Source organism: Rhinatrema bivittatum, chromosome 3 (genome assembly GCF_901001135.1).
Source record: "Rhinatrema bivittatum chromosome 3, aRhiBiv1.1, whole genome shotgun sequence".
Classification (NCBI taxonomy): Eukaryota; Metazoa; Chordata; class Amphibia; order Gymnophiona; family Rhinatrematidae; genus Rhinatrema; species Rhinatrema bivittatum.
The window spans coordinates 432511131-432537288 of NC_042617.1; the positions used below are offsets into that span (position 1 = coordinate 432511131).

At 39.9% G+C, this 26158-nt stretch overlaps 1 protein-coding gene across 3 annotated transcripts in view; it reads right to left on the minus strand.

The window, feature by feature from the left end:
- PXDN (peroxidasin) overlaps positions 1-26158 on the minus strand; it is a 275495-nt gene that overhangs the window by 179147 nt on the left and 70190 nt on the right. For all 3 annotated transcript variants that reach the window (XM_029595788.1, XM_029595787.1, XM_029595789.1), the window contains exon 4: positions 9891-9962. In XM_029595788.1, coding sequence (XP_029451648.1) covers positions 9891-9962 — 72 coding nt within the window. The remainder of the gene's footprint in view (positions 1-9890; positions 9963-26158) is intronic.

Consider the following 26158-nt stretch of genomic DNA (forward strand, 5'->3'; position numbering starts at 1 on the left):
AATAGTAACAGCATGAGGCCAGCATGTCTTGCAAGAGAGCTAGCAGAGAAGGAAGAAGCAGCAGCAGATAGGCACCGCTCTCCAATGCCCTCTGCTAGCAGGAGGATATCCTGCAGGCTAGGAAGGGAGAAAAATAGAAGACTGAAAGTGCCCTCTCTTTCCATTCCCAGTTCTTGTGGCACACCTGCAGGTTAGTCACGACACACTAATGTGCCACAGCACACTGGTTGGGAAGCACTGGTTTAGAACATGACCTCTAGGTTGACTGACTGAATTAAGATTCTCTTTCCCAAGAGGAGGTGAGAAAATACCCTCAGACCATAGTGATTGGCTTGCAGCTCCAGGTGGTTGTTTGTAGATGACTCTACTGGGAACACAATCCTCAGGTCCATGTTCTACCAGTATGTATGCCCTAACCTTTCTTGGAGGCACTGGTAGGATTGACATGGTAGGATACATAGCTAGAGACCCTCCTGTACAATTTTATGATTCCTCTACCACAGAAGTGATGCTCTCATCCTGGAGATTACAAATTTGGCAAGATAATGGTTGACAGAGCTGATCCCACTGGCTTCAGAGGCCCCACTGAAGTTCCGCATGTGCAGACAAGAGCACATGTAATGCAGCTGCTTTATGGCCAAAAAGGACTAGGACCAATCTTACTGATACAAAGTTTTGCTGAAGTAAAGCCCTTACTATGCCCACTAACAATGTGGCCCTTTGGACAGGAAGAAATTCCTTTTCCAGAACTGAATCTATCCAGGATCCTATAAACTGAACTCTTTGGGAATGACTTGGCAAAGGTGACCAGGAAGCCCAGGGATTGGGAAAGTCAAATGGACTTCAAGAGATTCCAGAACGCCCAACGGAGATGGATCCATCACCAATCATTTGCCCAGATATGGGAATATGCAGATGTCATACTGACAAAGCAGTGTCACCGCTATTGTGAGGCATTTTGCAGACACCCTTGGGGCTGCCAAGAGACCAAAGAGGAACACCTTGTATTAGTAGTGCACATTATTCACCATGAACCTGTTGGAACTAAGAATGGGTGAGATGAATGGGAATATGTCCATAAGAGTATTTCAGAACCAGAACACCCATCCAATCCCATGGTTGAATGAAGGAAAAGATCACCTGGAGGGAGTTCATCTTGAACCCAAATCAACAATTTGTTCATTTTTCACATGTGCAAAATAAGCTTTAATGCCTCTGACTTCTTTGAGAATTAGGAAGTACCAGGAATAGAATACTTGGCTGCACTCCTAAAAAGGGTCAAGTTTGACTACCCTCTGCTGGAGATGAGACTCCATCTCCTGCAGCAATTGAGAGGACTGACTAAGAAGGGTCAGAGATGAAGACCAAAATCCACTAGGTTGGAGAGGGCAAGAGACATGTTAAAGATAGCCATATGCCAACATTCTCAGGACCATCTTTGGTGACTCAGAGCCATTCTAGGAAGCTAGAGTGAACCTTCCCCTCCCCCCCCCCAATCAAAGGAGGTGGTGCTAAGTTTAGGCTGTGTTTGCTGCAGAGCCTTTGGCTGATGCCTTTCCCTCTGCCGACCTCAAGTGGGCAGCTGTTGAAGAGTAAGAGGAACCTGAAATGAAAAGAGTAGAATGGAAATCTTTGTAAGAATAGGCATAGCAAGAAAAGTATTGATGTTGAGCAGAGTCCAATTAGTCTGTAATATCGGTTGATGCTCCTTAAATTGGAGCCAATGTCTCTTGAACTTTGTCGCCAAATAGGGTGTCCTCTGCATAGCGCACATCACTATGATGATCATATGTGTCCTTTTGGAGGTAGCTTGCCCACAACCATGCAAGACTTCAGGCACCTGTAGAAGCAGCCAAAGTCCCGACCACCATACTGAAAGCTTTTGTGCAAATATTACACCACATGGAGTTGATGAACCACAACCCAGGCACTCCAAATGGAACCTTGGAAGATTATCTTTTCAAATACTTCCAATACCTTCAGGTCCTTACGTAGGGAATGTTGGAGTGATCAAGAGTGCACTTAGCATGCTTGAACACAAATTCTAACACCATGGAAAGGTGCAGCAAATGGACCACTATATTTCAATTCCAGTTTCTGTGCTAGTGAAGACATGATGCATGTGTCTGTCATCCTCATCTGCAGATCCTGGAGAAGTTTATGAACTAGAATAGCCTTAAAAAAGTACTGAAGTTGAAAGAACTGAAGGAGCCTGAAAATGTCTGTTCTTGGGTCATTTTCTCGCCTAGTACTGATAGACAGAGTCTTTGTTAGCTTCTCCAAGCATCTGCAGTGGCAGAGATCCTCCAGAGGGGAGGTATGATGTGGAAAGTCTGGAAGGGGATCTGATGTAATCCCTGTGATGAGAGGGGAATATACTAAGCCATGATCTTGATGATGAAGGCATTGACCAAGGTGGAGCCTTTGTTGGTCCCAGAGGGGAAACATCCAGAAGTAATTTAGAGTTGGATAGAGCCCACTTTTTCACCCTCCAATTCATGAAGTCTCCCTTGGAGGAGAAGGGTCCATCAGCTAACTCTGAAGGTTCACATCTAATGCTGGAAACTCTTGTAATAAAGTACACACCAGCGTAGGACTTAAAGCATTCTTACTAGATGGGAAAATTTCATCCAGCTTGGACAGGAAAGGTTCTAATAATTCTCCTTCATCTTTAGGACCTAAGGAGGCAAAGAGATTCTTCACTAGATATGATAACCTGTCTCCTTCTTGTTCAGGGACCCTCTGAGCTGACATTGGAGGAAATATATCACAGCAGCATTCCCTGCTGCAGAGGCTGCTGGTTGCATCAACTCCTCTTGTTAACTAGCATACCACTAGAACTGCTGGTTCCTTCCATACCATAACAATCATTGCAGGACTCTTGGACATATAAACCAAATAACTCTGCTCAGACACCACTTACAGCGCCATGATCTTCCGCATCTATTATGTAGACTGCTTATTAGTATACAAACTCTGCACCAAGAACACAGATATGGGAAGGACCGGTGAACACCAGGAAATCTTTATTCTGCACAAACCAAAAGCCAGACTCAGGCCAGGCCTGGTGTTCACCGGTCCTTCTCATCTCTTGGTCGCTACTGCAGTATTGGATTGGTTTCCGGTTTGTTTCTTTGGACCTTCCAAGAACACAGATGGCACCCTGCTTGGCCCCGGGTCCAGAATAAACAAATGGCTCAGTGCAAAGGGATTCCTCCACACTATGAATGAAGATGGCATATGCACAGATAGGGTTAAGTCCTGCTTTGGTATCGTAGAGAATACTGCTCTGGTGGAGCCTGCTCTGATGGTGCTGATCTCTTCTTTGATTCTGAAAGGAATGGCCCTGAAAGGGTCCCTCATGCTTAGATGCTTGTCTTCACACCACATTCAAACCCTGAACTAAGGCAGAGCTGGAGCCTTCCCATGCTTGCAGGATCAAGGAGAAACCTCTCATTTTGATTTATTGTGCCAGAAACCCAACTATGCTTTTCTTCTAGACAAAGAGTGGCTTTGCTGCTCGGCAAAGTGCTGACACTTAAAACTATTATCTGCCAGCACCTTCCTCAAGGTCTCTATCTTCCAGGCACGGCACTGTGCACCCTGAAGGACATCCGACCACAACTGCAGCAGCTAAAGGAATCATGGTCTGGACTCAAGCAGCAATAGCAGCTGGAATGGAAATCCATGATGGATAGCCAGCGCTCAAAGATGAACATCTTAAAGCCATTTAATGCAGTCTTCTTGGGCACCACCATGCTCTGGGCCATTTTACCTCTTAAAAATCTTCATTTTTTTAATTGCTTAAAAATTCTGTTTGGGGGTTGACGAGACAGTGGCAGAAAAATTTTAAATGAGGTACACAGAAGCACTACACCCCTAGAAGCAGAAAAGTTCTAAGACTGGAAGGCATCCATGCAGTAGCCCGGACGAAGAAAGAATGAGATAGCGTGCGGGTGTAGGAACTTCCATGCATGCTCAGTAAAGTCTTTACTGAGCTCTGAGAGCTGGGTCCATGTTGGCATCAAACATCGTCACCCATGTTTTATGGCTAATTCATGCCTGATTGATGATGGAGAAACCAAAATACTGGGATGAGGTGAAACAAGGCCTGCAACAAGGATACTGTTTCTTAGAACACAAACATCTTGTAATTCTGAGTAAGGATGATAAATCTCGTGGAAATGAACATTTTGAAGTATTTCCCTGGTAATTAATTTAAGGAGGTCTATGTGCAAATGCTCTGTTTCTTTTAAATCACATTGATTCAGTTTATAAATTAAAATTCTGATTTATCAGCTTGGTCCTGCAACTTAGCGATAGCATTGCACATTGCGGTATAGGAGACTTCAGTAGATGGGGCTTGGAAGCTGTTGGGGTTTAAGTAAGCCTTGGGCAGTGATGAATACCAACAGATGCTATTGTTATGCTGAGGACTTCAGTTTTGGAGAAGAGCTTCCCCTCCAGAACCTGACCAGAAGACACCAAGGCATGTCATGTAGGCGAGGGAAGAAGTAGTGGGAAAAGGAGAAACCCAGTTTTAAACAAACTCACTGAATGGTTAAAAACAAAAACAAAAAAAAACAGAATACCAAAACTCAATGTGCATTCTTTCATTTAGTAGCTGATGCTAGGAAATGAATACATTTCACCAAAGACTATCCTACTGGCTGAGGACATTAGCTACAGCAAAAACACACTGAGCTTATATATAAAAGGTTCTAACAAGTATACTGAAAGTCCCAGAGCAGCCAGATAGAGAACCTGAAGATTTGATTTCTACAGTGAAATATATATATATATATATATATATATATATATATATATATATATTTATTTATTTACTTATTTATTTTTTAAATCTCCTCTCTAACACAAAAGTTTAAACATATCATTTTTTATTAATTTCTCCAGTTAATCAAAAGCACCAAGGGAGACAATTTTCTTCTGTACAAGACTCATATTTAAAAATAAGTAATCAGTAAAATATTTTCTATAGTATACAGCAAAGGTCCCCAAACTTTGTTTTCCAATCTACCATGCTTTTTCTTCCCGCTGCCAGATAAAAGCCACGGAGGAATGTTTTAAATTTTTGCTCATACGGCAGCAGAAAGCTAGTAGCAACAGGAACAGTTTTGATCAATTCCTGCCACTGTCAAAGCTTTGGGGAAGGTACAGGAAGAGCATGAAATGCAGTTGCAGTGGCTGTGACAAACCTAAAAGTGAGAAACTGGATTGTGATGCTGCTGAACATAGGGGAAGGCTAGAGAGCAAAAAAAAAAGTGAAGATAAACAGCAAGCACCACTAAGAAATGGCAGGGGCTCTGAGAAGGCACTGCCGGTGAAAGCCAGTGCTCCAGCTGCATGGAGATAAATGAAGGCAAGGGGATGGAGGAGAAGCAGTAGGAGTGTGTAACACACATCCCATCCACCCACTTACCTATACCTCCCCCCCACCCCCTTCTCTCTGCCACGAACAGGGCTCCCAGAAGTGTGGCAGGGATTGCCAACTTCTGAGAAATTGGATTATTTCCCATGCCCCTGGGAACTCTGGCCCATGCCTTCCCCAGCATGTCAAATCATCGGAAAGGTCAGGCATGCCCACTCATCCAACCCCCTCTCCCCTCCACCAATCAAACTCTGAAGGGAACCTTTCCACCAGCCCTCTCAGAGATTTCAAGTTTTTCTATGTGGACCTTCTCTTCAAAAGTCTGGGGGGCCCAGGTATACAGCAACATGTTAAAAATTAGTTAATACCTGCATCGTTAAAACTTGCTACATATGTATTCTACACAAGTTTCCCTCATTTTCCTTTATGTTATACACAGCATTCACAGCACAGTTTTTATCATATGTATTCATAATCTGATCTACAGTGTGAATTCTAACACACTTCTGAATATATTTTAATTATAATGTCTAAAAGTTTACTCAAAGGTTATATAAACATCTTATAAATTATCTCGACTTTCCAAGGCAACAGCCTTTGGATATATGTATGTAAATCTGGAGTTCTCAGGTTCAAATTGATATGATCCAGCTTCTGTGTATATCTAATAGCACTATGGAAATGTGTAGTAGTAGCTTCTCAACCTTTTGAGATATACAAGGATGAGAATCTGCGGTAATTAGGTAATAATTATTTGGCCTATCCATAAAAGATAATTTCAGAAAAGAGAGTTATAGAAGAACACATTTACATAATGTTAATAAATTAATTTCAGTGTTCACCTATATTTGTTTACATATTTCATTAATTGATACCTTTATGGTGTATTTAAACTGTGATCATACGGGAAAAATGTTATTCAAAAATATGAAAGCTTAAGTACTGCACAATCTGCCTGAATCTCCAGGCAAACGAGAAAATAAGCAGTTACAGCGATAGCATGTTAAAAAGCTGAGATACATGATTTGTATTCTAATAATTAGCAAAATGTTAAAAACAAGACTGAAAACAATATTAGTATTCTGTAAGAATTTTACATTTATAGCTGTTAGGGATTAGAAAAAGCTTTGTGATCTTTTTGTGTTCAGCGTCACAAGGCATTTATAGCAATCCTTACTCAGAAGAGAAAACCACACACACAACCAGGATTAAAGGACAAAATACACAGTAGTAAACTGAACACACAGGAGTCAGGGTTGGTTTTAAATCATTTTTAAAAACCTATTACCTGCCTTATGCTGTGTAATTATTTCAAAAGTGCACATGAGATGTAGCAGTATACGCCTTTTATTAACCATTAATTTTTCATTATTTAAATGTATAAAGCAGCTCTCACAGCAGCCCTGATAATGCAAGAACATATTAGAGTTCATAAGCACAATATTAACAAATCAAACATTTGAGTGAGATCATTCTGCTATACCAGCAGCACTATTTCCAGGATTAAAGGAAATTGCCAAGGAGCTGCTTAGTGAATTTCAACAACTTTATAGTACAATTCTTAATTGATACAGGCTGTGCATCAAATTGTCATATGGAGTTTGAAAACTGCACAGCTCTAGTCACTAAACTACTCTATTTATAATGATTTAAGCTCTTCCCCTCCCTCAAATTCATCACAGAAGAAAAATAAAAGCCATCATCTAATAAAAAATTGAATTGAAGTACTGACTTCTTGTTCCTTTTTAAGGTGTAGATGAAAAGAAATATCCATCAGGCAAGAAAAATATTTTTTCTTCTTAGGAGCTGCTCAGAACACTGCAATTCTGGTGTTTCCCTCAAAAATATTTGAGTGAAAAAGCAAGCAAAGTACACTTTTCATATTAACAATATGCTGCAGTACTTTTACACTGCTCATTTATAAATGCTCTGCACGTTTTGGAGCATCAAGCTTCCAAAAAGACTGGTTAACCTGCATGGAATAGGAGTTGATGATAGGGTTGAAACTGTCGCCAGAGAAAGGCTAGCTTTACTAATGTTAGTAGATGGATTACTCTAGAGCTGGTTGCGAGACATTGAATGGGGCTTCAGAGTTGGATTAAGTATAGGACTTCTAAGGACAAAAAAGAGGAAGACAATGCCTGGAATGGCCTATCAGTGTGTGTGTGGGGGAGGGGGGGATCAGAACTTTGTTAATGTTTACATCTATTCTAAGCATGTTTAGAGGGCACTGACTGGTAGGGATGAGAGACTGGGGAAAAAGACATGGGGTTGGGTGGAAATGGTGTTGGTTTGAGTATGAGAGTTTATGTATTCATCTACTCAAAGTACTATAGAAACAGGGAAGGAAGACAGCTGGACAGGTCTTAACTGCCATCATCTACCAATGGCTCTAAAGAGGTCTATGATGACTGTATCTTCATAAACGACATCATGCATACTGCATGAACCAGATACCAATACATGTGGTGCTATTTGTGAGACTCTTGCAACATGGCTCCTTAAAGAATGTAATACCACAAGAGAGACTGTTTGCTCTTTGTAAAGCACACAGAGGGAATAATTTACCTTTAAGTTTTGAGATATACAGTACATCTCAAATTCAGAAATAAATATGGTAACTTTACTGGGTCCTTCACATGAGCATGTTAATTCTATGCCACAGTAAGTGCTGCCAGAAAGGCAGTATATATGGTATTTTAAAAACCAGACTTATGTCTTATATTGGATCTAAGGGCCTTATTTCTAAAAGTGTTAGTGATTTCATAAACAATACCCCAATAATGATCTCTATCAAGATAATAGATTTGCTACCAGCATGCAAGCAAGCCCTACCAGTTGCTGTCAGTATGTTGCAGTAACCAGTTCTAGAGTGGAAGGAAGAGGAAGAGACAAAGGCATTAAAGAGACAAATTAGTAAAAAATAAAAAAAAAAAATAAAAAAATAAAAAAATCCTGTTTTAACTACTACTCATGCTTTTGACAATTATATCTTTTGAAGGTAACCAGTGGCCTCAAAATGTGTATACATTTACTGAAAGACTAAAACTGACTTTTTTAATAAAGATAATTGTCTGTGAAAATACTATCAAGTATTATAAGGCTTATAACCTTAGCCCTGTACAATTATAAATGAGGGATGTACACAGTAGAAAAAATATGTTCAATCACTATTTGCTTTTGCGATCACATAGATCTAAACTTCTCGCAAAACTGAAGAATTTATTTAAAAAAATCTTTAAAAAGAATGTACTTTACAAATATGCAGCTGAACCAGAAAAAAACAATTTGAAATCTTAGAGCTGCATGCACAAGTTTACAATGTCTTTTGTTCACTTTTAGCAAAAATGTAAGTTTAAGTTTGATTATGAACCTGAACATCATAATATTTTGTACTTCCAGAATGCCTTTCCAATTTTTAGCTCAAGGTGGTTTACAATTATTTTTTTCAGGTAAAGCTAAAAATATCCTCTGATGGTTTCTGCATAAACATTTTTGTATCGTAAGAGGTATTAAAGCAGCCTTTCACAGTATTTTCTAGTTAGCCATATTCAAATTTCGGACTGGAGATAACAAAAGTTTTAAAACTCCAAAAATACTCTAACCAAAATATATAAAATGTATACTTTAACCCACAAATAAGATTTGTTAAAATATTTTACTAATGGCCAAAGGTAGGCGCTAATTTCTTCGGGTACCGGGAAAGTGCACAGAAAAGCAGTAAAAACTGCTTTTCTGTGTACCCTCTGACTTAATATCATGGCGATAGTAAGTTGGAGGTCCCAAAAGTTACCAAAAGTAAAAAAAATAAAATAAAAAAAAATTTTAAGTCGGCTCGCGGGTCGAAAACCGGACGCTCAATTTTGCCAGCGTCCGGTTTCCGAGCCCGTGGCTGTCAGCGGGCTCGAGAACCAATGCCGGCAAAATTGAGCATCAGCTGTCAAACCCGCTGATAGCTGCCGCTCCGGTCCAAAAGGAGGCGCTAGGGATGCGGTAGTGTCCCTAGCGCCTCCTTTTACCTGTTTTTACCGCTGGGCCTAATTTGCATACTGAATCGCGCGCACAGGAGAGTGGCCTGTGCGTGCACTGCCCGCTCTCCCATGGAATTTACTGTATCGGCACGTAAGTCTGATACTTTTGAAGCAACTCCATCATTGCTCTCTGCTTCCACGGCAAGGGTTAAGGGAAATTGGATTCAAGCAGCATCCAAGGGCCATTCCTGCTTCAAGACTACTATACCATGTACTGGGAATCTTGTGGTATGAACCAATCAGTAGGACAAACACAAAAAGCAATAATTTGAAAAATTAAAACAATTGTGTTTATATCATGCAAATAGTTAAAGAAACATTCAGTTATTTCTATCTTTATCAATTAAATGTAGACATGCAGGTAATGGTTGAGAAAATGAATGAAAGCATGGATTATTCTGTGAAATGTAAATTGGCTAGTTACATGAGGAGTCACTATATGACAGCATGGATAGAGAAAGGACACTTACAGTTGTTCTAGAGAGGCAAGTCCCTTAAATGCTTGCCTGTCAATTGAGTGGATTTCATTCTTGTACAAATAGCTGAAACAAGAAACAATCACTATTATTAGTATACAAACACAAACTAATTAATGTAGATAAGTTTATGTTGACATATAAGCCTATTTTATAACTATGGTATTAGAATGCATAACATTTACACACAATTGCCATAAAAATGTATCTAGGTTTCTCATACTAATAATGCTTAAAATGTCCAAGTCCCTTAAGATTCCCAGAGGTACAGTAATCGTATTATTTCGAATGTTTTTTAGCCAATTAAAACTGCTCTGTGCTTAGAAGTCCATTAAAAAATAGTTCTCATTTCTAATATCCTGAACACATTAAAACATAGGAAAAAAAGCAAGTTTGCTTAATGTTAACAAATTGGAAGATGAATTAGCCATAACGTGGGTGACGTCATCCAGCAGTAGAGAACAGATCTCTTGGTCTCATTTGCTAGTAGAGCTCTTGCTCTACTGAGCATGTGCAGGAATTCCCGCTCAACGTTGCCACATGAGCCCCCCCTCAGTCAATTTTAGAGCTAATTCTAGCTAGGTAGTAGACTCTCCATGAAGGCAGGCGGGTATTTAATATGGCTATTTCATTCTGCTATCTATGAAAAACACCATTACTGTAAGCCAACTTGTTTTTTCCCATCAATAAGCAGGGCTGAATTAGCCATAACATATGGGGAGTACCAAGCTGAGGGTTGCAGTGGAGCATTCACTGAATAAGCAACCCAGTCCCCACCATGGCGAGTAGACTATGAGATGAATAGACTACATAAAATTGATTGTCCAATTTCACAGCCACTCTTTGAGAGATCATCCAGACAGTAACGTGACGTAAAAGTGCGCACTGACAACTATGCTGCAGCTTTGCAGATATCTGAGGCACTCAGCTCACGGATTAGTCAAAAATGCAGCCATGGTTCTAATCTGATGAGTCCCTATGGTGTCTGTAATTTGCAGGCCTGTTAGCCTATAGCAGTGTTCAATGCAGTCTGCTAGCCATTTAGACAAAGTATATTTGGCCTCTGCTATGCCCAATCTATTGGGATCATAAGAGACGAGCAGCTCAGAAGATTGACAATGTTGCTGAGGTTTTCTCTTCTAGTAAGCCAAAGCTCATTTACAGTCCAAGGTATGAAGGGCTCTCACTTTCATGTGCGTGAGATTTCAGGAAGTACATAGGTAGAATAATGGATTGATTAATGTGGAAAGCTGAAATAACCTTTCACAGAAATTTTGGGTGGGTGCAAAGCACGAACCTATTGTGGAAAAAAAATGCATATATGGAGGATAATGAACTAAACCCCAATTTTGTAGACACTTCTGGCTAAGATTACTGTGACCAGGAATATTACTTTCCATGCTAGATGTTTGAGTGAGGCCGTCTCCAAAAGTTCAAAGGACGACTTAATCAGTTGTGCCAGGATCATATTTAAATCTCACGGAACAGGAGGTTTTATAACTGGTGGTTTAGTATGCCACAAGCCTTTCATAAATATCAACACTAATGCATTAATGGAGATAGGCTTTAACTTGGATTAACATGGTAAGTTGCTGTGATACTGAGAAGTACTCTTACTGATGAGGTGGCAAGGTCAGATTCAGAAAGCAAAAGCAGATAATTTAATAACTCTTTTGGTTCACAAGCAAACATCCAAATTATGTTGACAGCATGTGGAAAACCTTTTCCATTTGAAACTAAGTTCTTCTAGTTGAAGGTTTTCATTAATAATTCAACTTCCAAACTGTCAAGTTGAGGGAGGGAAGATTCGGATGACATATGAGGAAAGACTAAAGAGGTTAGGACTTTTCAGCTTGGAGAAGAGACAGCTGAGGGGGGATATGATAGAGATGTTTAAAATTATGAGAGGTCTAGAATGGGTAGATGTGAATCGGTTATTTACTCTTTCGGATAGTAGAAAGACTAGGGGGCACTCCATGAAGTTAGCATGGGGCACATTTAAAACTAATCGGAGAAAGTTCTTTTTTACTCAACGCACAATTAAACTCTGGAATTTGTTGCCAGAGGATGTGGTTAGTGCGGTTAGTATAGCTGTGTTTAAGGATTGGATAAGTTCTTGGAGGAGAAGTCCATTACCTGCTATTAAGTTCACTTAGAGAATAGCCACTGCCATTAGCAATGGTTACATGAATAGACTTAGTTTTTGGGTACTTGCCAGGTTCTTATGGCCTGGATTGGCCACTGTTGGAAACAGGATGCTGGGTTTGATGGACCCTTGGTCTGACCCAGTATGGCATTTTCTTATGTTCTTATAAAAGTCCATCTTCTTGAATTAATAAGTATGGATCGGATCTGCAAGGTATCAGAGGATGACTGGAGTGCTATATTAGGATAAGTAAATCAGACTTGTCTTGGGCTTTGCTGGAGATATAAGGACCAGATTAGCCCAGTCCTTCAGTATTTTTTATACTATTCTGGCTATCAGGGGAACTGGTGCAAAGTGTATGAGAGCTGCATTCCAGTCAAGCAGAAAAGTGTCCTGAGCATATCTGAGTTTGCTGGGAAGAATGAAGTAAAATTGTTCTAGTTTTCTGTTTTGTTCTGAAGCAAATAGGTTCATTACTGGAAATCCCCAGAGTCTTGTCTGTGGATTGCAGAAGAGACCATTCATGTGGATAAAAGATCCTGCTGAAGCGATCTGCCAATGTGTTGGAGACTCCAGGAAGGTAGGTCATATGTTTGTAGTACAGCTTGTCTGCATGCTCATTCCTAGATTTTTATTTTTATTTTTTTATCACTTCTTGACATATAATCCAAGATCCCGTGCCTCCTTGTTTGTTCATATAGAACACGGTGACCTGATTGTCTGTTTGGACAACATTCTTTGCTTGAAGGAGGCGAGTGAAAGTTGTTAAAGCATACCTTCTTTCTATCAACTTGAGGAAATTGAATTGAAATTGTTTCTCCAGGAATGACCATGACCCTGAGTTGGAAAGGGGCAGGTGTGGGCCCCCAACCCTTTCTGGAGGCATCCATTAATAAGGTTACTTGGTGAGGAACTTCACGCAGCAGTGTTCCTGCCTACAAAATGAGGGGATCTAGCCATTAACTCAATGCCTGCTTCATTTCTGTTGAAATTTGTACTTTGGTCATTAGGGGCCAAATTAGCAGATCCCATTGGAAAAGAAGGCTCCACTAAAGGTGACATATGTGCAGGAAGGCCAGCAAGACTACATAGATTGCTGCCACCATATGACCAAGAACAAACAGCACTTCTCTGGCAGTTGATTGGTCAATATCCAACAGTCTATAACAAATGCCCGAAGAATTTGAGCTTGATCTGAAGGAAAGCTCTTTTTTGCAAAGAATCTATCCACACCCTAATACACTTGATTTTCTGAGATGGAACCAGAGTCTATTTCTTGAAATTCACAAGGAAACCCAGTGATTATAAGAGAGACATTGATTTTTCCAGGAAGGTTAGAACTGCTCCTGGGAATTCACTGTCACAAGCCAGTCATCCGGGTAAAGAAAGACTTGGATACCCTGAGTAGGTGTGCTATTATTACAGATAGGTTTTTGGTGAAGACTCTTAGTGCAGCTAAGAGACTGAAGAGGAGCACCCTGTTGATAATGAGAATGATCCACCATAAAAAGTAGATAATGCTAATGGGAGGAGTGGACGGGGATATGAGCAAAAGCATCTTTTAGATCCAGAGCACCATCCACTTCCCTTTCTGGGTGAAGGAAAGGATTATGTGAAGGGAATTCATTTTGAATTTCTTCCAGAATATATACTTGTTCAGGCTTCTTAAAACCAGGATTGGTCACCGTCCCCTTGATCTCTTGGGAATGAGAAAATAGCAGGATAAGAACACCTGGCCATGGAGATGGGTAGGGACTGGTTCTATTGCCTGATGTTCAAAAAGCAACTCCACTTCCAGGCTGAGCTGCACTGAGCGAGATTGATCTGTATTGAAGGCTTAGCAGTGGGGGAAAAGAAGATGTCTGAAGAACCTCAACCCAGACTCCATAATTTTGAGTGATCTTGTGCCATTTTTCTAGGTAGTGATGGATTCCCTCCTCTATTATAGAGGATAGTTCTCCTCTATTACAGAGGATAGTTGTTGCTCTCTGGTGCCACTTATATCCAATCAGCCAACACTACAAATTCTAACAAGCCCAGATGTTTTGCAGCATTCCATTTTAGAATCAGAAGATGATGATCCACTATCTACACCAGGTTAGAAGGCACATCTGCCACTTGGCCAAGTAGCAGAGTTGATGAAGGGTTTCTTTACCTCATTACTGGCAAAGGATAGGGAAGATACGATTCAACCTTTGCTTTCCATCTTTACTTCCATGAGAAGACTCCCAGAATCACCTGGGAGTCTTCCATCGGATCCCCTGCAAGGGGTTTTTAGCTAATGGCATTCGCATGCAACAGATTAAAAGCACTGTGTGATGATACTCTGCCTCCCATGATTTCAACTACCCCCTCAGTCCAAAACACCCCCTTACCCCCCTATTCCCAATATCTGCCCCCCCCCCTTTTTTTTTTTAATTCAATAGTTTATATTCCATGGCTTCCAAACCACAGATGTCCAGTGTGGAATACGAAAAGAACATCCATAAATACAGCACTCATAACACTAAATACAACAAAATTAAAATACAGGATGACATAACTAGCACTAAAATGCCTCCCTAAATAAAACAATCTTTAACTGCTTTCTGAATTCCTTTATATTGATATGCTCTCTGAGCTGATCCGATACAGAGTTCAATGTTGTCGCTGAAACATATGAAAATGCTCTAAACTTAGTTTTCTGTAATTGAAAGTTATAATTTTTTGGGACACACTAAAGCATTTTATCTGCCAACCGTAACTTATAGCCCGGTTTGTACCCCTCACTTTTTTTTCACACTATACCGTTATCTGTATATAGAAGTTTGTGTATTATCGTGGCTAGCTTAAATTTAGATCTAAATTTCAACCGCAACCAATGTAGCTCCTTCAAAGTGGGCTGTATATGATTGTGTTTGCATAGACTCTTAAGCATTTGTGAAGTAGTATGCTGAATCAACTGATGTACATGCAATAATTTATCTGACTATCCCACATATAAGGAGGTACAATATTCAAGCTGTCCTAAGACCAAAACTTGAATGACTGTTCTGAACATGGTAAAATTTAAGTTTTGCAACGTAAATGAAGTGTGGCTAGCGTGAATCACTGATCAATACATTTCGAAAAGAAAATCTTTTATTATAGACAGTCACATCAGCAGTGTACATTAATCAATGGAAAACTCTTTTATAATATGAATCCAAGGACCCCGACATGGCTGTGTTTCGCATAAGGGATGCATCAGGGGGACAAAGCACTCTATGTGTCTTCAAAAAATAGCTAAAAAAATGAGGCTCAAACAAGAAAAATGTTCTTAACGGGTGACTGTAGGTAATAGAGAGATGGATTCTTCATCAATATGCAGAATGTTAGGTCCATGCCCAGAGTCATATATATGCTTATTGAAAGGATGCTTACAGTGAAGCAAGTGAAATCTCAGAAAAAGAGTTTGGATATGTGCCACGAGTCGGCAGGGTAAGCTGACCCCGGCACGGGGAATTGATACTGGCCTTGTAAATAGGGTTCTAGTAAAAAATTGAAGACTGCTTCAGGAAATGGCAGAAAATGACAGCCCCAGCCTGGAGTTTTTGTGTAATTTGTTATATTTTACTGCAAGGGTCTCATTGACCGATCACAGTGTAACAATTTTGGCATTTTTAGCTTATAAAAAGCTAGTTGTGCCACATGTCACACAGGAGTGGGTAAAGTTAGCTGAGAATCCAACAAAATTCCTAAACTTCTCACCTCAGTCAATATTAGCCTCACCGTATTCTCAACAATAATTGTGGAAACATCAGAAATAAGAATACTAATACCAACCCTAATCCTCACCCCTCTCATGGGTAGAGATCCTCCCACTATGGTGACTGAGGTAGGTATAGATAATGATGCTTCTGATGTACCCAGAGGAATCACTATGTTTATGAATAAAAGAGTGAGGATTAGAAAATTAAAATCCTTCTTCCAACTGGGTTTCCCTGAAAAGGAAATGGGGTTAGTAATCCACCCAGTACATCTGAGGGGTAAAGAGGGAAGGAAAAATTTGAAAACAGAAAATCTGACAGAATCAACAGAAATTGAACAATTTAAATCAGAATATTAATATTTATAATTTTAAAAAATTGGTAAGCAGACAAGCAATTATGTCCAATCAACAAATTGTGTGTGTGTGTGTGTATATATATATAGATAGACAGATATGCAGTTCAATAAGATAATTATATGAGAGCTCTATTTTCCTCTCTCTTTTTTAGGTCACTGAATTATCCAGAACCGGTTCTGCTTTATTATTAGATAAATAGATCTACTATATATATGATGTAGTCCAGATGTTAACTACTATCAATGTGTACAATTTATAAGAGTATTAGAACATAACATATGCCATACTGCATCAGACCAAGGGTCCATCAAGCCCAGTATCCTGTTTCCAACAGTGGCCAATCCAAGTCACAAATACCTGGTAAGTACACAAACATTAAATACAACCCAAGGTACTAATGCTAGTAACAAGCAGTGGCTATTCTTATTGATTAATAGCAGTTTGTAGATTTCTCTCCCAGAAACTTATCCAAACCTTTTTTAAACCCAGCTACACCAAATGCCTTTACATCCACTGGCAATGAATTCCAGAGCTTAATCGTGCATTGAGTGAAATAATTTTCTCTGATTTGTTTTAAATGTGCTAGTTGCTAACTTCATGGAGGGCCCCCTAGTCTTTCTATTATCTGAAAGAGTAAATAACCGATTCACATTTACCCATTCAAGTCCTTTCATAATTTTGTAGACCTCTATCATATCCCTCCTCAGCCGTCTCTTCTCTAAGCTGAACAGCCCTAACCTCTTTTGCCTTTCCAATTGGTCCTTGTTATCCTTAATGAAAATGAGAGGTAAGCTAAACTATGTTTATGTTTCTTTGTCCTTTCTGCTTCTTATGTGATATCGTCTTCTTTTCTCTGTATCACTTTCTCTTTCTCTGTCCAATTCCTTATTTCTGATCTTTACTCTTTTGATGTCTTTGTTTTTTTGTTTTTATCCCTGCAGTTTCACTCTGTCGCTTTGTTGTACAAGTGAACCCTTAGCTGTATGATGAGTTACTTATGCTGCTGGCTATCGAAGACAGAGGTCAATACTGGTATAATGAAGAGCTCCATGTTCCTTCTCTCTCTCCCTCCCTCAAACTCTCCATCTCTGAAGTCTCTGCTCCTCAGCTGAGTTATGTCATTGGGATATAGAGGCTCTTTGCCCTAAACTAACTACAAGAATTAGGATATGCTAAGTATACTAACCACCGTCACTCTTCCACAAGTCTTCTAAGGAGTTGGCATGTGAATACATAGCTCCACTTGTTTGAATTGTTTTGGCGGCATTCACGTATCTGACAAATGGTTAGTGTGTGCACAGAAATGATTGTTATGCACATATATCCTCGGAGTATTCATATACGCACACCATTTCTGCACGGACACTATCCATTTGTCAGATAAACACATGCCACCGAAATGAATCAAATGAATGGAGCAACAAATGCATATGCCTACTAAGGAGTTGCTATATGTTGTCCTGAAGATTAGTGGAACTGGTCTTGTCTTAGTGAACAAATAAAAATAGAATAGGAAATACATATATATATAATTTCTTCTGAGGGAACGAGTAGAGTGTTGAGAGGCTAAACAATATATTGCATTCACTCTTTTTCTCTCTCTCTCAAATGTCATTGTGTCTGATGCTTAATGGAGCTGTAGAGAATGTTACTATTACTGGCAGTACATTCTTTGTTGTATGCAAATCCACAAACTCATTCTCCATAAGATGTCTATTCATCAAAATAATATGGATTGGTTGATTTCTTCAGTACAGCTATTAAAATGTCTATACAGAAACAACCCTTAATATATTTTAAGGATAATTATCACCAACCATTACGATGTCTAAGCTGAACTGGAATAAATTCACTAAGCTCAGTATTAGAATACACAATTAGCAGTGTGTGAATGAGAAATGTTAGACTTTTATGAGATTTGATAAGAAAACTCCAAAATATGGTTCAGAATAGGTTTAGGTGCATTTAAATTCAGATGAACCATGGATTATTACTCAGTTTATTGAGAGACTAACATGAGAGAAGAGTGAATTTCGGCAAGAAATGTCAATAGAAATACTGATGGTGCTGCAGTGTCTACTATAGTCACACACACACACAATGTGTATTCCCCTTTTATAAATACTCAGCAGTGGCTAAGTTAACAAAGCCTTATTTAGTCCTTAATTAACCATATAAAGGCACAGCTGTATTTAAAACCAAATTCTCATTCCCTCTGTGTTTAAACTTTGTTTTAGAAATTGTAGCAGCCTCTGTGAAAGAAGAAGGAAAAATCCCTCTGCTCAACTCTCTTTCTCTCTCAGAATTAATCTTATTGTTCCAACTGTACTTTCTGCTGTAAAATCATTCCTTCCTCTAATGTCATGGAAAAATAGTTCAGAGGAGTGAATGTGGATGGGGTTGTTGTGTTTCAAATTCATGAATCCCTTCACCAAGGAATACCATGAATACCTCACCAAGTTTTACTATCATGACTTTGCAACTGTACAACAATCTCTGAGTCTAAAAGTTCCTCATATTTTTATTGTATATATATTGTAGCTTTAATATGTCATTATTTCCACATTAAATAGTTAAACTGTACATATTATATTTATTTATTACTATGTTAAACTAACATTCGGTTATATTGTTCCAACTGTTCTATGGTTCCATGTAAAGCCCACTTTCCCTTTTGGGCAGTTCATCGTTTTATGTAAACCGGAGTGATTTGTAGTTTTTACAAGAACTTCGGTATATAAAAATTAAAAATAAATAAATAAATAAAATATTACAGGTTAAAGGGATCAATAATGATTTTTGGCACCAATGGATTTTGTGTCAGCACTTTCAATAGTTACAGACATGAACTGATTTAATACTAATTTAGTGTCGTTATGGTGGCCACTTTACACTAACTCTCCTGTCACCATGGCATGAGGAACCCAGGTTGCCATAGATAGAGCTTCACTGATAGTTAAGTAGCTTGAAATGTTGGCCAAATTGTGCCGAGACTGGGGATGGGAATCATAAAACCCTGAACTGCATTCAGAAACCAAATGAATCTATTAAGTTGACAGAAAACTCAGGGTTCAAATCCATTTTCCCCTCAGAAGTGAAGCACACCTTTCCCAGAGGGTCCACTAAGTTTCAGTGATTCTTAACCCCCAGCAACACCAATTTCAATGACAGAAAAGAGTGAATCCCATACAGTGAAAACTATACTTTTTTTTTTTTTTTAATATATATAAAACTCAGTTTACCTATCCTCAAGCCCTCCTCTGCTGTTTCGAATCTCTGCTTCACTGGTCTGAAACACCCCAAGCACTCAATTCCCCATACCACTAATTTAAATTAAAAAAAAATACCTCTTTAAGAATTCTTTTGGACGTACCACAGGAGATATACAAGCATGGATTCTGCCCTTGGACATTTATCCTTCATTGGGGGAGGGTGGGAGGGTGGGGGGGGGGGGGGGGTAGGGGTGTTGTTTGTACGCTGTGGTGCTGATGTTATTACGAGGTCTGTGTAGAGGTCAGTGTACAACCTCTCCAGACCACTATCTTGGTTATATACTTTGACTATTATGATTGAATAATAATAAAAACCGTTTGAAACTAAAAAAAAAAAAAAAAAGAATTCTTTTGATGGCAGCTTGGAGGTTTAGAGGCCTCCTTACTTGTTCACATCAATTTCATAGCATTAGTTGGTATTTGAATAGTTTTAAGTGTTTTTAACATCTGAACCGCTGAGCTTCATCCGGGGTCATAAATTATTTTATATGTAGTCTTCTGAAGTGCATCCGACTTCAGATCAAGGGTTATTTTAATTATTAAACAAAGTTTTGCCTTATTTTTACTTTTAAAGCCAGCCGCAGTTCTGCTGTAAAACCAGATATGATGTCACTGCCCAGCGTGGAGAATCATAGATCAACATTTTGCATTGCCAAGGGCTTTTCCCAAGGCCCCTGATGCTAAATTGTGGCTCAGACTGGCAGTGACAGTGTTTCCATGACTGCTGCTGTTGATTGCAAAGTGACCCACGGCAGCTTTACTACTGCCGTGGGTATTTCACTACCATTTCCGGCTCCTTCAATCAGCTGCAGGAGAAACATAAAAACCTCTCGGCTGCTTCCCAGCCCCCCCTTGAGCCTTCTTCCATTACAGGGAGGCATAGTGTGGCTCCTGGAGCCTTACCTCTGCTGCAGTCTGACACTAGCTGCAATTTACAGCAGCTCCAACCCAGCAAACTACTGTCTCCTCAAATCTGAGCCATGACAGCTCTACAAAAGCATGAGCCATGATAGCCCCCAGTAATGGCAAGCCACTGCTTTCTCTCTTGGCCATGACAGTCCTCAAGCAAACCTTCACAGCTCTCCTCCATCACCTTGGGCCACCAAAGCTTCTTCAGTTGCCTCAGCCAGGTAATTTTAAATGCATTTTTGTCCCTTAGTCTCAATTAAAAAACTTACCCCTCTATTTTTAATTTTTTTTAACCCCATAGGTTACATAGGTAACACTATTCTCAACAATAAATCAGGAACATCAGAAGTAAGAGTAGCTATACCAACCCAAAGAAATTTAGTTTTTGTAATATTAAAAACCAAGCCATTCTTTGTGGCCATTATTTTATCTCTAGCATGCACAATTGAAAAAATGTTACTGGAAAACAGCCGGATGCATTACAGAGAAAATAAACTTGCACATCATCTGAAGTAAAATAAACCTAAATCCTTAACCAGTTTTCCTAATGGGAAGTAGGGATGTGTACTGATATTTATTTTTTTTGTCTCATTTACGTCTCGGGTTACCAGTTTAATTTTGTTTTTAAAATGTTTCGGCGGTGTTTATTTTGTGTTTCCCCAATTTCAGACTTAATGCGCACTAACAGGACTTAATGCGCCCTACTGGATGTTAGCATGCACTACCGATAGTATGCGTTAACATTCAGTAAGTGCGCACTAAGTCCTGTTAGTGTGCACTAAATTCCGTTAGTGTGCACCAACTCAATACTAATTTCACTAAATTTTGCTTTTTTTTTTTTTTTTTTCATTTTGGGGTGTTCCCAAAACAAGACGAAAGACAATTTTGTTGCCATTATCTAGTTTAAAATGAATGCACATCGCTAATGGGAAGAAATAAACATAAAAAAAAAAAAGCAGATGACAGTGCTGAACCCTGTAGGATACCTACGCCGATATCATGTCACACACAGTGTGACTCTACTATTGAACACGTTTGTCTTCTGCCCCTTAGAAATCAGCAGTTCTATTGCAAATCACTCCCAGATGGTCCAATTGCCATAAGGCGAGACAGAACAATATCATTTATAGTATCGAAGGCTCAAGAGACATTGAGTTGAGCCAAAATGCCAGTTCTACCCAATCCATATGGCAAAGCAATGCATCAAGTAAATACATTAACATTAACTCTGTATTGTGCCCCCTACAAAAACAGTTTTTTCTCAAATATGTCAATCATTTAAAACTCATCTAATTGTAACAAAAACACTTTTTTTCTATTATTTAAGCCAATGTAAGCAAATTAGAAACACAGCAATAATTAGTCAGATCACTAGTAGGTTTACTGTTATCTTTCTGAATAGGTCTAATTGTCACTTGCTTTAACAGATACATGTCCCTCAAACAAGGACTGATTAACAATATATCTGATAACTTCATAACAAATATATTTTATATTTCTGATGACTGAGAATGGGCAAGGATCTAGGCAGGAAACTGTGGTTTTCAAATTAAGTAAAATACATAAGAACATAAGAAATTGCCATGCTGGGTCAGACCAAGGGTCCATCAAGCCCAGCATACTGTTTCCAACAAAGGCCAAACCAGGCCACAAGAACCTGGCAAGTACCCAAACACTAAGAAGATCCCAATCTACTGATGCAATTAATAGTAGTGGCTATCCCTAAGTAAACTTGATTAATAGCCATTAATGGACTTCTCCTCCAAGAACTTATCCTAACCTTTTTTGAACCCAGCTACACTAACTGCACTAACCACATCGTCTGGCAACAAATTCCAGAGCTTTATTGTGCGTTGAGTGCAAAAGAATTTTCTCCGATTAGTCTTAAATGTGCTACTTGCTAACTTCATGGAATGCCCCCTAGTCCTTCTATTATTCGAAAGTGTAAATAACCGATTCACATCTACTCGTTCAAGACCTCTCATGATCTTAAAGACCTCTATCATATCTCCCCTCAGCTGCCTCTTCTCCAAGCTGAACAGCCCTAACCTCTTCAGCCTTTCCTCACAGGGGAGCTATCATGACACAACTGATAGATAATGCTCACATGCATGAAACATTGCACACTATATTTAACAGCTATACAAAAAAAAAAAAAATCCTAGATATTTTGTTGAAAATTATGCAGGAGAAAGATAATGTTTTAATTTCAATACCTGCTTATAAAATATTAAATGTTATATTTTTCACAAAAATATTAATCTTTGCTTTCTGCTTCAGTGAGAAATCTGGGACCGATATGCATAATGCAGCACACAGTTTTTCAATACAGACAAACTCTCATGCATTTCACTGTCAACCTCAAAGTTCTGACCTCTTCTGGAGTAGGCTCCTCCCTACGGGAACATATCATCCCCATTCTTCTATCTCTGCAATGTTTTCCAGTACAAGATCAGATTTATGGTATTCACAATGGTCTTTAAGGCCCTATATAAGCAGGTTCCTCCTTGTCTTCAGCAGACCATTAGCTGCTACTCACCCTCCAGTGCTCTCCATTCCTCTTCCCAACATTTACTGGATGTGCCCACTGTGAAATATGCTCATTTATCTTCTACTAGAGAACAGATGTTTGGGATTACAGGTCCTTCCCTTTGGAATGCAGTATCTGAAGTGCTGAAAACTGAAAATGACCTGCTCCGATTTAGAAAACTTCTTAAAACTCATTGGGTTTTTTATGGCTTTCTCCGATAGATGCCACTAATGGCAGCTCAGCCTACTGTTGTGGCTAGCAGTTTTTTGTTTTGTTGGATTTTGTATTTCACATTATGCATGTGTGCAGTTTTGTTTTAATTTTGTATTGCCCAGAAGTACCGAATTGCTCGAAGCACCAGGAAGTTTATCTGAGAGTGAGCGTCAGAGGCAGCCCAGAGACCTTGCGTGTGGATACTGTTCACATGGGCTCCCCAGCCCTGAGGGGAAGCATCAGTGGTGAGAAAGATCTTCCCAACAGGATAGGGACACTCTTACAGGGTCCGTGACTGTGACTGGTACCTCGAGATTCTGGGAAGCCTGCCGCCACTGGAACCATAGGGTCCATTGGGCTCTCCTCATAGGTCAAATGAACAGAGGACGCCATGTGGCCCAGCAGGCAGAGCAGAAGGTGAGCTGGTACCCTCTAGCTGTTCCGGACGAGGGTAGCCAGCAAGGCAAGGGCGATCGCCCGGTCTCAGGGCAAAAAAAGAATTTGCCTGCACCGTGCCCAACCTGGCATATTGAGAGGTGGTGGGCTATTTTTTCTATCCAAGATAATTATTTCTGTCTTTTCGATGTTTATTATGAGTTTCATGTGAGTTAGTAGGTTTTTTTCAGAAAGATACATGGCTGGTTTTTTTTGCAGGTTTCGTCCAATGTATTATGAATTGGGATTAGTATTAGGATGTCGTCTGCATATAGGAAGTGAGTCAGTCCAAGTCCAGCTAGAAAATGAGGTATCGGAAGTAGGTAAATGTTAAAGAGCGTCGTGGATAGGGCTGAGCCTTGGGGAACTCCGGTGTTTAGATTTATTTTCTTAGAAAGAGTATTGTTGATTATTACCTGGTAGCTTCTGTGTGATAAGTAAGATGAAAACCATTGCAGAGTTTTCTCAGTTAATCCTATTTCAGTCAGACGGTCAAGAAGGATTGTGTGGTTTACCGTATCAAATGCTGCTGATAGATCTAGGAGTATTAGTAGGTAGCTTTGGCCATTGTCAAAGCCTCTGAGCACGGTGTCATTTAATGAGAGGAGTAGTGTTTCAATGCTCAGGTGTTTCCTGAAACCAAATTGCACAGGGTATAGGATGTTGTTCCTTTCTAGGTGATCGGTGAGTTGTGAGTGGACGATCTTTTCAATGATCTTGGCAATGAATGGTAGGTTAGATATGAGGTGGTAGTTTAGTGGGTTGTCTGGGACGAGATTGTTCTTTTTTATGATGAGTTTAATTACAGCTGATTTTAAACAGTCAGGATAATTTCCTTCTGCATGAGATAAATTAACAATGTCGGTTACAGTTTTGGTTAATGATGTTTCGATGGCTTTGATCGTTGGTATAGGAATGCTGTCAATGGGGTGATTGGCTGGATTCATTTTTTTGATGATTGTTTGAATTTCCAGTGAAGAGGCGATGATTGTTTGAATTTCCAGAGAGGAGGCTAGGTCAAAGTTGGACCAGCTTGATATTTGTTTTGTTTGCATTTTGATGTTTTGAATATTATCACTGAGATTGTTATTGATTAAGTTATTAATTTTATCTCTAAAGAATTCTGCAAATTCGCTGCTTCTGTTCTTGGTAAATGGTGTTTTATGCTCATATGGGGATTTAGTAAGGTTTTGAACAATGGAGAATAGCATTCTGGGGTTATGTTGGAACTTATTTGAGTAGAATTCTCTCTTTGCGTTGTAGATAAGTTTTTTGTAGTAGGCTAAGTGTGTTCGATAGGAGGTAAGAAGTGGGATTGTTTTATTCTTACGTAATGCTTTCTCTTTTTTCCTGATTTCACGTTTGCCCGATCTAATATTGTCGTTGTACCATTGATTCTGATGTTTTGGGTTTTTCATTGTCTTTTTGATAGTTGGATTTATATTGTCCGAGACTGATTTAGTAATATTGAGCCAAGAAGTTGTGGCATCTTCAGAGTTGGATAGATCTATGCTTGTTAGTTCGAGTTGTAGTTTTTCTTGAAGCGTTTCAATATTAAAAGGAGGACGGTAAATAATAGTCATAGGGATATTTTTTTCCGTTGTATGATTAAAGTCATAAGTCACGTAGGACTTTATTAGAGAGTGATCTGACCAGGGAATTTTAGTTATATTTGTGTGGTATGTTGACCAGGAGTCGGTGTTAATAAAGACAAGGTCTAGGGTGTGTCCTGCTTTGTGTGTTGGGCCAGTGATGATTTGTTTTAATCCTAACGTTAATAGGGGCGGATTTTCAGAGCCCTGCTCGCCTAAATCCGCCCAAAACCGGGCGGATTTAGGTGAGCATGGCCCTGCGCGCCGGTGAGCCTATTTACATAGGCCTACCGGCGCGTGCAGAGCCCCGGGACTCGCGTAAGTCCCGGTGTTCTCCGAGGGGGGTGTGTCGGGGGCGTGTTGGGGGGCGGGCCCAGTCGTCGCGGCGTTTCGGGGGCGTGTCGGCAGCGTTTTGGGGGCGGGTGCGGGGGCGTGGCTACGGCCCGGGGCGGTCCGGGGGCATGGCCGCGCCCTCCGTACCCGCCCCCAGGTCGCGGCCCGGCGCGCAGGAGGCCCGCTCGCGCGCGGGGATTTACTTCTCCCTCCGGGAGGCGTAAATCCCCGGAGAAAGGTAAGGGGGTGGTGTAGACAGGGCTGGGGGGGTGGGTTAGGTAGAGGAAGGGAGGGGAAGGTGAGGGGAGGGCGTTAGAGGATTCCCTCCAAGGCCGCTCCGATTTCGGAGCGGCCTTGGAGGGAATGGGGGTAGGCTGCGCGGCTTGGCGCGCGCCGGCTATACAAAATCGATAGCCTTGCGCGCGCCGATCCAGGTTTTTAGCAGATACGTGCAGAGCCGCACGTATCTACTAAAATCCAGCGTACTTTTGTTTGCGCCTGGAGCGCAAACAAAAGTAGGCCTATTCGCGGAGTCTGAAAATCCGCCCCATAGTGTATATATAATGCTGATAGTATGTATACAAAATACTGTTTGGTCTTTGGTTTCATAGTAAATTTTATTTCTATAATCATTCGCTGATTTAATTTTAAATGTTACATCAACAGGACAGGTGAAATATTATGCAAACATAAATATACAAAAAAGAACTAAGTTTACAATTTACTATCTACACACTAACTATGC